Below are 14282 nucleotides of genomic sequence, written 5' to 3'. Positions count from 1 at the left end.
GTTTAAGGAGTATATTGGGCGTTAACAATTCTGGTTTGCCTTTTATAATATTATTTCATTCAAGAACCCCTTGTGCGTTTAATTAACACAGCTATTTTTGATAGTTGCTACAGCAGTGAGCAGGAGAGGTGGGGAGAGGCGGGGCTATCGTTATTTTTTCAGGAAATATTCGTATCGAGGTGATTACACGGACTCGGTTGACCCCCCAGAGCGTTTAGTTTGCAAACCTATCCACCTTGGGACCCGTTATTGTTGGTGGGGTCAGTTTCTATCGGCCTCGTGTAAATAATAGGGCTATACGCACGCGAAACTATGCAGATACAAGCAGTTTTCTCCTCGTGTAAACGGCGCCTCAATCAATCAATTTTTGTTTTCGTTAACAATGGTTGAGTAAATCCACAGTCCAAAAGGCCAAATAAACAATTTGTATTTGCTTGAATAATAACTTGTTGATACATTTTCTGTCGATTAACTATTAGATTACTCAAATATTCGTCTAATCAGACGAGCTCTATGAGAAAACCTAAGCTGAAGGAAACATAAATCTTCATTTATTTACACATTCATATCAATTAACAGTGTGTACATGCATATAATAACATTGAGATTATATTCAACAATAAGTAAGAGGGTTTTATATACAAGCTATTTTTATTCTCCTACTCTAAGGTTCGAGAAAGTAGCTTCGAATAGATCTCAATAATCATCAAATCTGTGTCTTACAAAGCGGACTATAAGTAATCATGCAGACACACACACTCATACGTTCTGTATTTAGATGTACACACAGGAAAGAGTTGGATCTACATTCAGTCACTCTGAAGAGAAAGCTCCATTTTTAGAAGCCTGATTCCTAACAACCCACTCCTCTGCACTTACAAACACACACACGCGCATACTCTTACACACACTAGAGCACTTACTAGAGTCGAGTACAGCGAAATGTTGGCATGAGTGAAAGCCAGACTTTGTAATGTGTCCACACAGTCTGAATGACCCTGCATCCTTCAGTCAACACACATGCAAACACTCTCTGGATTACATAACAGTCACTGGCAGGTGTGTTCAAATCTTTGAATATTTATTCATGATGCAGATTTGATTTACATAAGTGCTAAAACACATCGATTACAGACAAAATATGAACTGTTTTGAGGATTCAAAATTCCCCCAAAAATCCTACAAAGAGTAATACATTTTCTCGTTCTTTTATGATATTAAATACAATTTGAAGGGGGTAGGACTGTATGTGTGACAAAACAGACGTCACTTTTAGTTTTTTGGATACTGTGATGAATATTTGTCCTCTCTGTTCTGCCACTCTTAAGACAAAATAATGATTCATCCTTTAGCCCAATTAATAATGACAACATGTATAGCAGCCCAAAAGTTCATACAGTACATTTATTGAAGTATGTTATTTACAAGGGCTGCAACTTACTATTTTTGTATTATTAATAGGTAAATCCTAAAAAAAGGTCAGATAGGAATGAGCCTAAGAAAATATGCATTGCTTTATAATTGCTTATTTGGTTTAAACAAAAAAATAAAATGTCTAGTGATATAAAAAAGAAAATCCTACTGTTTAAGAAGTTGGAAGGGTAAATTATGTATTTTTGACTTAACTATAGGGCTGCTCAATTAATCGTATTTTAACCGCAATTACGATTTTGGCTTGCAACGATTATGAAAACAACATAATCGAAATAAAACGATTTTTAAAAAAAAAAATGTATTGGTTTTTCAGTTGAATTATACGTAAAGTTCAGGGTAATCAACTGTTAAAAACATACTGTTCACATTTTTTTTTTCTATAAATGGATGTTTTCAAAGTAAATGGATAATCGTTTTTAATAATCGTGATATCAATTATTGACCCAAATAATCGAGATTATGATTTTTTGCCATAATCGAGCAGCCCTAGTTAACTAATGAAACAATTTACCAAGAATGAAAATATTCCAATGTAATAATAGCTCCTATGAAGGCATGTGCCAGAGGCCAACCAAATGTTTCCGACCCGCCATTTGCATTTTGTATATGTTTGTCCCTAATGCAGGTTGTGATAACTACTGTTGAGTTTGAGAGGACTAATTAAATGCCAAAAGAGGCTGAACCACATTTTTCCACTAGCTTAATGTGTCTAAAGTGACTCTAATAACTGGCAGTGATTCAGCGTAATATGATATGACTAGGGGAAAAAACAGCTGTGTGTGTGATAGCGAAACACAGGATCTCTTTGATGGGCAGAGTATGTGTGTGTTGGTTAATCCTCACCCTGTTACTCGCTGCTGGTGTGTGTGGATTCTCTGTCAGTTTATCCCATTTAATCCCTAATCCAAAAGCATCAACAGACAGAGAGAAACCTGTGTACCTACGTGAAAATCATCTAATAATTTACATTTCAGAGATTATACTCTGTCCTGCTCTCCTGCTCACATTATTTTTGCGCATTTGTTTGTGTCAAGGGAGAGCTTGTTTGCAGTAGAGTTGTATGAGGTAACTATCTATATTCAGTGTATTACCTACAGTAGATGGCAGTAAACATGCTCCCAGGTTAAGGAAGCAGACAGAAGAACCAGCACAGAAAAGATATACTGGCACCTAATGAAATAGTCCCACTCAAAACAATCAATATCTATATTTGTATTTACCGATGAGATATATCTTTCTCTCCTCAAAGCCACCATTTTACTTCCCAAAACATGGTTGTTGTTGGTCTACATCTGCCTCTATTGATAGTTTTGTTTGTGTTATTGTGTGACTTTAATTTAATCAACACCCAAAGTCCCAGAATAACACAAACAAACACACCGTTAAAGGCAGTATACCAGTAACTCCTGTGTCCTGTGAAATAAAAAGACAGTTTTTGTCAGTTTGATAGCTTTGAAGAGAGCAAAGATAATGGCTTCAGTTGCAGATTTGTACTTCAATGAATACACTGACCAGTGTTTCCCCTACCATTGTCTTGGCGGGGCGCTGCGCCCTGCCAACGGAGCCCCACGCCCCGTCTGAAATTCAAGGTGTTTTTCTTTCTTTTTTCTTTTTTTTTTTTAAATAAAAAAAATATATATATATAGCACCAAATTGCAACTGAAGTAATCTATCTACGGTCACTTTTCACATTGAACATGTGCTCTTTTATTAAATAAACTAAACGCCTATGTTATTTATCCAATGTATGTGCATGTTTCAGTGTCCACTGCTTTGCGTATTCACATTCTCCCTCCGCTCTGTTTCTGAAGGCCCCCCCCCCCCCCCCCCCCACACACACACACACACACACGAATGCACACACACACACACACACATGAATGCTCACACACACAAATGCACACACACACACACACACACGAATGCACACACACACACACACACACAAATGCACACACACACACACACACATGAATGCTCACACACACACACATGAATGCACACACTCACAATCAGAGACAAGAGCGGAGGAAAGGAGAACAACAAAGTGTAAAAAAGTCAAACAAATCTGCATTATTGCCCCGAGCTCTGCTGTCTGCCCGTTTGTGTCCCCCCCCAGTTTCAAATTTGTTTATTATTATTATTTTTTAACCTCAAGCCGTTATCGATAAAAAAAAGAAATTCAAATATTTTGTTATCAGAGCAGCACCCTGCCAAGGCAGTAAACCCAGGGGAAACACGGCTGACTATGAATAAGACGCTCATACCACCCTGCTTGAAAAATTCCAAACTATCCCTTTAAAAGCATAATTTATTCTGGGAAACGACACAGATTCCACCAGTTGCCCTTGGCAACAGACGCCATTGAGTAGAGCCGAGCTCACACCTCGCCGTGATGTCCAATGAAGCGAGTCGAAGGAGAATAACAACAAATCAGCTCCCATTCATCGACATTCCCTCCTCCCATTCTGTTCACTCTCAATGGCCAAACAAAGGCCAAGGCTCAGCTCATCAGTGTGATTTGTGGCGCTGATTGGGGACTGTGTGTGTGTGTGTGTGTGTGTGTGTGTGTGTGTGTGTGTGTGTGTGTGTGTGTGTGTGTGTGTGTGTGTGTGTGTGTGTGTGTGTGTGTGTGTGTGTGTGTGTGTGTGTGTGTGTGTGTGTGTGTGTGTGTGTGTGTGTGTACTGGGATAGGCATACATACTGCAAAAACTGGTTTCAGGAAGAGAGCAAAACAACAAGCTCTGACCTGTTGAGTGTAAATTAATGTTGTACTGGGAAACAATTAACACCCAAAGCCAGGAAAACAATCTGATTAAAAATAATGATTAAAAAACATTTTCTCGAATCGTATAATGAGCCCAAACTTTTATATTGTGCTAATGAGAAAAAACAAAAAGGCAGGCAGGGCTATAACCATCGATCAACCAATCCTCATCTCATAATCTGAGAGAAGAAAGTATAACACCTTAGCCTAAAGGTAGATAACAGGGGGAATGTATCATGCACACTCAGACTATTTGCTTTTCCCGACTGTCTAATTATCCAACACTGAGGCCGAAAGATGATGTTTCCCCCTGGGTGCCTTAACGAAGTCTTTGCATGATGCATTTGTCTGCTAAAAAACATGACTAATGGCAGACAGATGCTCTTTTTAGGGAACACTGTTATCTCTTTGCCAAGAAAGTGGAATGAGACCTTGGGCAAAAATAACCTCCTCTTATTGACATTAATCTAAAGAAGAGGTACAAGAATCTCAGAAAAACACCCTGCTGCCCAGAGGGGATATTGTGAGGAGCTCAGAGAAGGAAAACACACCCTCATCCTTTTTCCTCCAGATCAAAAACACATGCACACACACAGCTTTAAGAGGGGGAGATCTTCCTCTTTGAAAGTGATCTAATGATAGCAAGAGATTAGGCTTCTCGGTGCATTAATTACACACCTCCAATTATGTAAACACATACGAGACCTTTTAGCATCATCCATATTGATATTTAAATAAATCAAGTCAACTACCGTCCTTCCACTGCGTCAAAAAAATCAATTTCCTCCCTGATAAATCCCCTGCCCTTTTCATCAGAGCAGATTCAAGCTTGGCAAGTCTGTTTGACAGTGAACACACACACATGCCAGGTTGGGAACCCTCTGAACCGAGGAGATGACGAGGAAATGCCAAATGTTACAGTGGGCATTATGTGTGATGCTACAGCGACGAGGCTGTGAAATACAATTTAAAAAAGGGCCAAAACTAAGGTTTAAAAGTAGCCTATACACTCAGCCTAAACAACACTACTAGCCATAATATAGGATAAGATTTTTTTTTTTACTTCTTAAATTACACACTTATAGGTTTAAAATAATAAATATAAATTAAGAAAGTAACCAGCAGATTCACTGAGAATGAAAATACTCGTTATTAAAAGAAATTATGTCCCAATTGGAAACCAGCTGAGAATCGCTGGTTAAAAAAATATAATAACCCGTTAAGAGAAAGAAGGAGATGTTACAGTGGAAACTGAACTTCTGTCTGCAGATTGAATCCCCCCCCCCCCCACACTTCACAGAGACTAGACTTTCCAACTTCTGTCTGGAAAAAGTGCTGGAGGAAAATGACTAATGCTTTATCCTTCCACAACAACGACCACTAAGGTGCCCATGGGCAAGGTTCTCGATCCTGCACCAATATAGCTCCTGCTCCGCTAAAAGGATCCCCTGAGTGTAGTCGAATAAAGGTTAACAACTGAGGATGGGATAAACTGCCTCCTCTCCCTGAACAGCTCATAAAGCTGTCCTGTTGAGAAATGCCTCTGTGTTAGAGCGCACCTGGGTGTACAAGACAGCAGGACTATGAACCACAGAGACATTCAACTGTAGGGATGGAAAACAAGTGGTAGCATTTATAGGAAGTAGACGACAATAGGGCAAGTTGGGAGAAACTGGGAATATAATGAAGCATTTGTCAACACAGAATGCCCTAAAAGTGCAGTAATGTTTAGTTTTTTTTAACTCTCCGTGCGAGTTCTGAAGGGTAAAATCACAATTTATTTTCTTGACTAATAAAACCTATATGAAAAACAAATGCTTTCACATTCACAATCCTTTCCCTTTATAAATCTTATTTAATCCCTTAACCTGTGTGATGCTGTAAGTTTTGTCCAGAGAAATAAAAGTATGGAAACATGAACAACCTGTATACACTCCTTTTCCCACACATCATTATAGATGGAATCAATATTGATTGTTAAGAGTAACTAATAATGCCATCGACACCAATATAATCATATACATTTCAGTCCCTAGTCAATATGTGGGTGTCGCCTGGCAAAATACACATTTATAAAATGATTTAGCAATGAGAGTTGCACTCAAACAGTTGTAATCAAATAAGGTCAAATTGTAGAAGAAAATCGTGACTGTAATGCAATTTCATTGGATGTATAAATTGATGGTCACAAGACTTGTGAATTGCAGTGCAACACAAAAGAAAGTGCACCCTACATTTAAACCTCCCCCTCTTTGGAAGCTGTCATATAACTCTTAGCCTAGAAGTATGTTCTGTACAGGGCTTCACAAAGAAGCAGCTCTTTGTACTGAGCCGGAGCCACTGTAACTGGGTCAGAGGAGAATAGCATATAACATATCATAACATATCATGTTATTCAACATTTGGGAGGAATATAGTGACAGGAGCAAGTCACCAGCATGTGTTACATCCATGTAACACATAGCAGGAAGGCACAAACTACCGCTCTATAATAGGAACATTGAGAAAACAGCAACCCCTCGCCCCTTTATTTATATAATTAGATATAATAACAGGGAAATATTAGAATCACCTGAGATGAATGCAACACTTTCAGACAGGCTGGATAGACCAACCACTTAGCTATACATGTGTTTCTATGGGATGTCTGGATGATTAGAAAAAAAGTCTAAGCACTATAAAAGGTCGCCTGAGTGAGCAAAGTGTCAAATTGTCTTAAAACGTTTTGACAAGTACACGGTCTGGTCTGCAGATGGTCCATCCCCAACAAACTCCATTATAAAACCTGTCAATGTAATGATGCCTCATACACAAAGAAAAACCGTTATAGTAATATAAATTATTAATCTAGGTATTTTTTTATGCTTTTCTCTTGTCTTTGCTACAATTCTTAATGAAATATCCTGTTCTGGTCTTAGCAAGATGCTTGGTTCGCCTTCATCCAACTCCATTATAAATTCAGTATGTAATGCTGCCTCACTCACAAAGAAAAATATTCAGCAACTACTGTAATTACCAATTAATAATCCAAATCATTTTCAAGCTTTCCTACAAGTCATTTTCTTATGGTGGTACATACAATATCTTGGACTGGAGAGGATATGCAAAAAAGCTCTGTTCAATTCCACCAAGCTCCATTACACAATTTGTACATTTAAATTTGCCTCAATATAAATACATACAGTACAATAACACAATGTAAGAGTTTGAATTACTGGCTGACACATTTCCATATCAGGCTTAATGTATTGTTTGTGTAGCTTAAGATTTCTGGAATAAGAAGGTAGAGGGACCATTAATGAGAATGGAAATGTTAAAGGGAAAGCAGTGAATGGAGCATCGGATCTGTGCCAAGAAATGCAGAACGGCCACAACAGATTAATGAGTGGTGTGTAAATATTGCCATATGAGGATTATTAGACCAGCAATTAATTATGTTTTTGAGTGACTTGTTGGGTTCCTTGCAGAGGAATATAAAACGTGTCGGGACTGGTCGACGGTGTGTCAGCTGTTAGGAGTGCACACAACACTGCCTGGAAAATAGGAGGATTTCCAACTTGTTCTGTGATGACAGAAACTCGACGGTTAGCTTTTATAATAGACATTATAATAACTTGTCAACTCTTTGTGTGTCTGTTAAACATGACATTATACACAAAGTTAACACAATTTTGTATCGACGTGTCTATAAATGACACACCGTAATGTATAGATAAGTTCTCCTTAACAATAAATGAACCCTCTCACTTATGTTATAGACGCTAGGTGGCTAACGTTAGCTAATAGTATAAACGCATATTTACCATGTTGACGTTGGTGTAAGAGTGTTCCTACTCCCGGTAAAGTTTTCTCGACAACAGCACAGAAAGCTCCGGACATATCTCGGGACTCAAGCTGGGTCTCCCGGTTTCGTTGTCCTTACATTCAGAGTTTACGGTGGTCCGTTAACGTCGTCGGTGCTTCACATGCCATCACGGCTCCCACTCGCTGCCACCGCTGCTGAAACAACCGACCGACGGCGGCAACGGTGTGACTCGTACCCCCACCAGCCCTCCGCGGTAATCCTTCTAAAACCAGCGGGACCGAGTAGAGACAGTGTGTGATTAAGCCCCGCCCACCGCGGTATACAGAGGGAGGGGCTGCGGTGGATATCAAATACACCCACATGAATTAATTCATAACCAGAGACTGGAGAGCTCCAAATTAAATTAGTTTCACATGTACTTAAAGTAGGACTGAAAAAGAAAATGTAATGTATCTGTTTATGGTTGCCCATGTTGTGTTACATTTTGAATATACTTAATAATCAAATAAGGTCCAATTAGTACTTAATTAGGTATGGCCGACTGCACAAGTGTTGTGCAGAATGGGCTCTTTCACAATTATCATATCATGTAATTTATGATTATATAAACTAACTGATTAGATTACTAGTCACATAGACTGATAGCTGATTGACTAATTCAAGATGACACCAGCCAGATCTCAAGTTAAACGATAAATTAATTATAACTCACAAAGTCATGAATGATTTAAAGACACAGCCGGTCAGGGCAGGTGTTCTCTGGCCCCAATGATAAAGAAAACAATTAGTTTTGCCTTGTCATGTGATATGAGTCTGCTAATAGTTTACTGTCTGGGCTCACAGTCACATTACGTATTTATGCACCCAATTTAAGGGGAGATGCTACATGTGAAAATGTTGAACTGGTAAATATCCCCATAAAACGTCCCCCGGTTGATTATACATTAAGATAAGTATGTTATGTATTAATAGTTTTGGGGAAATGTTGATTTTAGACATTCATGATGCTTTGGCTCACGCAAATATAAATGTACTCCTAAATGTCTATTTTGGAGGGGTTTATTTCCACAAGTCTGAAAGAAGACATGTTATGAAAGCAAAATACATGAAAACAAAAGCATGTCCATTTTTGTTTATGTCTCCTGTTCCTGCCATATTAGAAAACATAACATACATTGCATTAACCCTGTGTCATTGACCTGTCATTCTTTATTACTTTCTCCCCTCTTGTGCACAAATTGATCTGATGCCGACTTCATGAGGACAGGGAGTGCGTCAGCCATCTTTTAATCATTGTGACAAGTGTGTGTGCTGACAGGTTTGACAGTCCGAGGCCGTGTGATTCAGCCTGCAGGCAGATAACAGCACCGGCACTGAGGATGGCTGCAGGGCAACACTCTGATATTGAAAGTTGAATCTGATCTAGGTTAATTAAATCGTATCATTTCACTGAACGGGTGCGTGTGTACATATTTAGAAAGATCATTACATAGCTCCGGGATGGATCCACAATTAATCTTTCTGCTATGATCAATCCTAATAACCTGATACACTTCCAGTCCATTTCCCCTGGGTGTCTATGTATCCTATCCATGCCTATGCATGTGGGAAAGAGAGGTGGACAAAGGGTTAAATGTGACATTTAATTAGGTCTCTATCTTTGTACTTTTGCATTGATTTGATTCGGAAAGTGCATTGGCTTTGGGCTCACAGTAAAACAACTTTAGCCTAATGTGTTGTAATGCCATTAGGAGCAGATCTCTAATGGGTATTTTAGCACTGCATGATACTTGCAAGGCTGTTGTTGGTTAAACAGCAAACAAAACATTGCATTTTAACACTCTCTCTACCTGCTTTGATACAAAAGAAAGAGGACACACATTGACAGTACCCACAAACACAATCTCTGACATACATGCAGTTGCAATTCTTTATCTAAATATCACCATATTTCACTTTTAATTAGTGCAATGGAGGTCAAAATCCAATTATCTGACTAAAACAGAGTTGCAAAACAGCATGTATTGAATACCTGAGTGTATTGATGTCCGAATTCATGGTTACAAATGATGTAAAATCCATGTGTGTGTCAAGGATTTAGGCAATTACGTGCATCCATAAAACATGCTCTGCTAATCACAAGATGCTATTGTTCCTTTTCCCCATGGAATGTTTGTGTACTTTACGCACTTCCTGCCTCACTTTCCTGTCTCCATCTCAGCTGTGACATCACTCTGACCTCAGCAACACCAGAGACTTCCAGAACGCTGATACTTTCCAGGAGCCTTTAGCTGGGGGCTAAGGATTGTTTGGGGGAGGACCAAGGTCAGGGGACTTTTGGTGAGGCCCTGGATTTTTTTTGGGAGTTTGGAACATTATGGAGGGATTTTGGAATGTTTTAGGTGAGGGAATCGGAGTGTTCCCGTGAGATATGGGAATATTGCAACATCCTGCAGGGGTTCTGGAATGTTTGAGTTAGGGGCAGTTCAGAATGTTCTGGTGGTTTAGGAGCATCAGATATTCTGTAGGGATTTCTGAATGTTTAAGATTAAGCAGGTCAGACCTTGGGACTCTAAAAATGTCAACACGTTTTCACTCACAACTCCTCAGATACAGCAGCTTGGTCAGTGACACTACACCTTATACTATGATGCTCTATGTACCCCTCTAGAATCAGTTTCCACTTGTTACAAGCACGCCATTTTTTTTATAAACTGGCATTTACACAGAAAACAACTCTGTTAGGTTAAGGCAACAAAAATACTTGGTTATGTAAAGTAAACAATTTTGGTTTGGGTAAACAAATATACACTTGGTTCGTAGTTAGTATAGGTTAAATGCATGAACTAAGTTAAGTGTTGAGTAGCGCACAAGGCATGATTTCCGTAAGTCACTCAAGATAAGTCAATGTTCAGTTTTGTTTCACAAAGGACACACACTCCGGTCTCATGGGTGAAAGTCTGCATAGAGAGGTGATTGGGGGGATATATAAAAATCAAAGAACTTTCATAACCTGTTTGACCCATCTATCCACCCCAATCCATTCCCACAAGAAAATACTTTCTTGTTGCTCTTTAAAATACAGTATGTCACCTGACTCCTTTACAACCACCAACCATACCACTAAAATCTCTATGGATAATTTTACAAGCGTTAACTTTATTGTTTTGCTTTTAGAGCCCACAAGTTCACTGTTTTAATTGACTCTAACCTCTCTCATCAGCAAGTATCTGTAAACTCAGCACAAAACAGCATACAGATACATTAACTGGCCGCTCAGCATAGCATTCAGCATCTTAAAGTCCTCATAGTTCCCTCAGGAAGTGATGGAGAACTAACCAGAGCTACAAAATGATGATAGCTGATAAAGGGCAGTATTTTGTTTACAGCATGTTACAGTGCCTGGTAGATTCCAACTCATTTTACTATTACTTCTCTGCCCGTACAGTATAACTGGCTTTAGTGCAACTGCAGTATAAACACCTTCATGATGAAATGCTTTGCAATATCCTTGCATAATTTAAGATATTCTCTTTTCTAAACACTATTGTAGTCGTTTTTGTGTTGGCTCAGTTCATTCTAAGGTACACCTTCGAGACAATGGTTTGGTTGTTGTAATAGACTGCTTAATGCTAAACGGTGGTGGAAGATGAATTCCAGGAAACCTGACGTCAATGCTAATTTCAGTTCCCGTGTCACCCAATATGTGTGAGAAAGGAAACTGACAGATGGAAAAGAAAGTAGGACAAGTAACGGAGAGTTAATTGACGAACAGCTGTCCTAATCCCGCCTGGTTATGTGTCAGACAGGAAGGGAAAGCAGACTGCGTGTTAGACGTCTCTCTTGGTTTTAAAGAAACGTCCCTTTGCTTCCTCATTTCCTTTGTGCTTTGTCAGATAGCACGACTATGACAGCGGAAAACTATAATAGCTTTAAAAGAATTTAACTGTGAAATGACTGTAAAATCAGCTCATTCTATGAACCTAATGGAGGCTATGTTAAATGAATCCTGCATTCATTTATATCCATAACATAGACAAGAGAATACATTTGTGTTAATTATATAATACGTCTATTATATCATATAAGATGTTGGAGCGCCGGGAGATAAAGACATTATGTAGAGAGAATTACATTAAGAACTTGAATATTTCACGGCTATGACTCTGCCTAATGTCTGGCTGATACTTCTGTCGCATAGAAGCTCTAATGTGTTTATAATTTGCTATTCTAAATTTGGAACATTACTGCAGTCAGATTAGCACAGAGGTAAAAAGCTGCGACCCACTGCTGTGTGTGCATCCTTGGATAAAACTAATCTTTCTTTCATGCAGGGTAAAGACAGAATCAATGGAACAGGGAGACGCTTGCACATACACGTCCTCTGGGCTCAATAACTGACGCAGTTGGGTTATGATGTATATTTGGATTATATAACAGAAAGGAAACTGTCAACCTCCAGCTCCACTTTTTAATTTATATGTCAATGCTTCAGTGCCAGCAATTACATTTTCTTTAACAGCATCTCCTACCCTGCCTGTCTCTCTCGCATCATGGCTTTTATCTTTTAGTACAATCTTCCCTTCCTTTCTCTCATTTATTGCTTGTACCTTATTAGCTTTACGCTGCAGTGTCACGTCATCTCTGTCATGCTGATTTTTTTTACAAATGATGTCAATCCCCCCAAAAAGATGGATTTATCAGCGGGGCTATTTTCAACTAATGTATTTTTCACATTATGCTATTGATGCCGATAAGCCCCATTAGGCTCAGTAGTGGCAGAGTAATGATTCTGACTTGCACACAAACGTGTTGCATCAGGGGAGGGGGGTTGGGGGTCAGTCAGAGAGCACAAGAGACTGCTGCTTCTGTGGCTACCGTTTGGCATGAGCACAGTGACTAATCTGCCTGAACATCCACATAAATCACCCTGCAGACGGGACTGTGACACGGTGATATCAAACACGATCCACCAGGGTCAGCCAGGATATCAGGCCGTATGAAATGTAGACAATTCGACGAAGGCTGAAATGCAGCTTTCTGTACATCCATCACAAAATGTGTCAATTCCTTAACAAGTTTACCATTAAAGCCACAAATTGCAATTATTGGCCACCTTCAGTGGAAACAAGCTGAGAACACAATAATGGCATTATTATCAGCAAAAAAGTTGCCTATTTCACGCAAATGAACACATTATGTGACAAGGAGCCCCCACCCTAAAACAGTAGGAAGAGCCAAGATTCAATATGAAATACCTTTTTTTGTGTCCCTTTTTGGCAGTTTTGTGTCACTTTTTAAATGTTTTGTTTTTCTTTTTGGTTGTTGTGCATCTCCTTGAAACTCTTTAGCTGCTAAATGCCCAATTTCTTAACCAGGTAGGCAGCTTTGGTGCTGGGCTTTAACTGCCATGTTCATATGCATATAGTAAGTGTCAGGCATTGAACAAATAACAATATTACTTCTTTTGATTCTGACTAGCAAGCTAACATCATATTTGTTATTTATCTCAAATAGTAGCATTTACACCTGTGTGTTTGAATTAGGTAACATCTAAACAAAGTCAGAACTCCTTTATCTTGGGAAACCTTATTTAGTTTAATGATTAGTAAATCTCCACAGGATATTTTTCTTATACTAAAGGGCCAGGTTAAACCTATGAAGAACCCCTGTGAGCTCCGTTATTCTCTTTTCCACCAGCTCCCCTCTCTTTGCTCTGCCTCAAAATCAACTCTGTTTTAAACAAATGAACAGAAGGAGCTTGTCTCCTCCTCCCAGGCTCTTTCAGTCTTTATATTAACATTTCTTCAGGGGGAGCTAAGGTTTCTAGCAGAATCTTTTGTCCAAACAAAGCAGGAAGTAAATCAATGGGACACTTCAATGGGCATGCTGGGAATGAGAAAGGTCTGTGGTGGTTTTTAAAGGACTCTGGCGGTACATTCAAGCCGAGTGGAATGGAGGCTCTGCAGCAGATAGACGCAGCGCTGTCAAGTTAATCCCACGGTCAATATTTCAAATGCCCTGATGCAGTTTTATTGCATACAGTAGATGTGCACAATAAAGCATCAAGTAATGAAACAGATGGTCTTCTGAAAGGGATGAACAGAGAGGGGGGATTTTGGTGAAGAGGTGAAAGGACTCTGGGTTATAAATCCCCCATGGTTAAACCTCCAGTAAAAACTACAGAAAACATTTACTGTACCTGCAAAATAAAAGAAACATTCAAGGAGTGTTTATTACTTTAGCTAAATGATCGAATGTGTCAAGTAACACACG

At 39.1% G+C, this 14282-nt stretch overlaps 1 protein-coding gene across 2 annotated transcripts in view; it reads right to left on the bottom strand.

The window, feature by feature from the left end:
• The window catches only part of tmcc3 (transmembrane and coiled-coil domain family 3), a 39324-nt gene that overhangs the window by 19208 nt on the left and 5834 nt on the right, over nt 1-14282 (bottom strand). Inside the window, exon 1 of one of the 2 annotated variants that reach the window (XM_034133604.1) lies at nt 8005-8264. The exons of the other annotated variant lie outside the window; for it this stretch is intronic. Coding sequence (XP_033989495.1) covers nt 8005-8007 — 3 coding nt within the window. The 5' untranslated portion in view covers nt 8008-8264. Of the gene's footprint in view, nt 1-8004; nt 8265-14282 lie in introns of those variants that run through there. 2 annotated transcript variants of the gene reach the window in all.

The sequence above is a fragment of the Trematomus bernacchii genome, unplaced genomic scaffold (genome assembly GCF_902827165.1).
Source record: "Trematomus bernacchii unplaced genomic scaffold, fTreBer1.1, whole genome shotgun sequence".
Lineage (NCBI taxonomy): Eukaryota > Metazoa > Chordata > Actinopteri > Perciformes > Nototheniidae > Trematomus > Trematomus bernacchii.
This window is presented reverse-complemented; position numbering and strand designations above follow the sequence as displayed.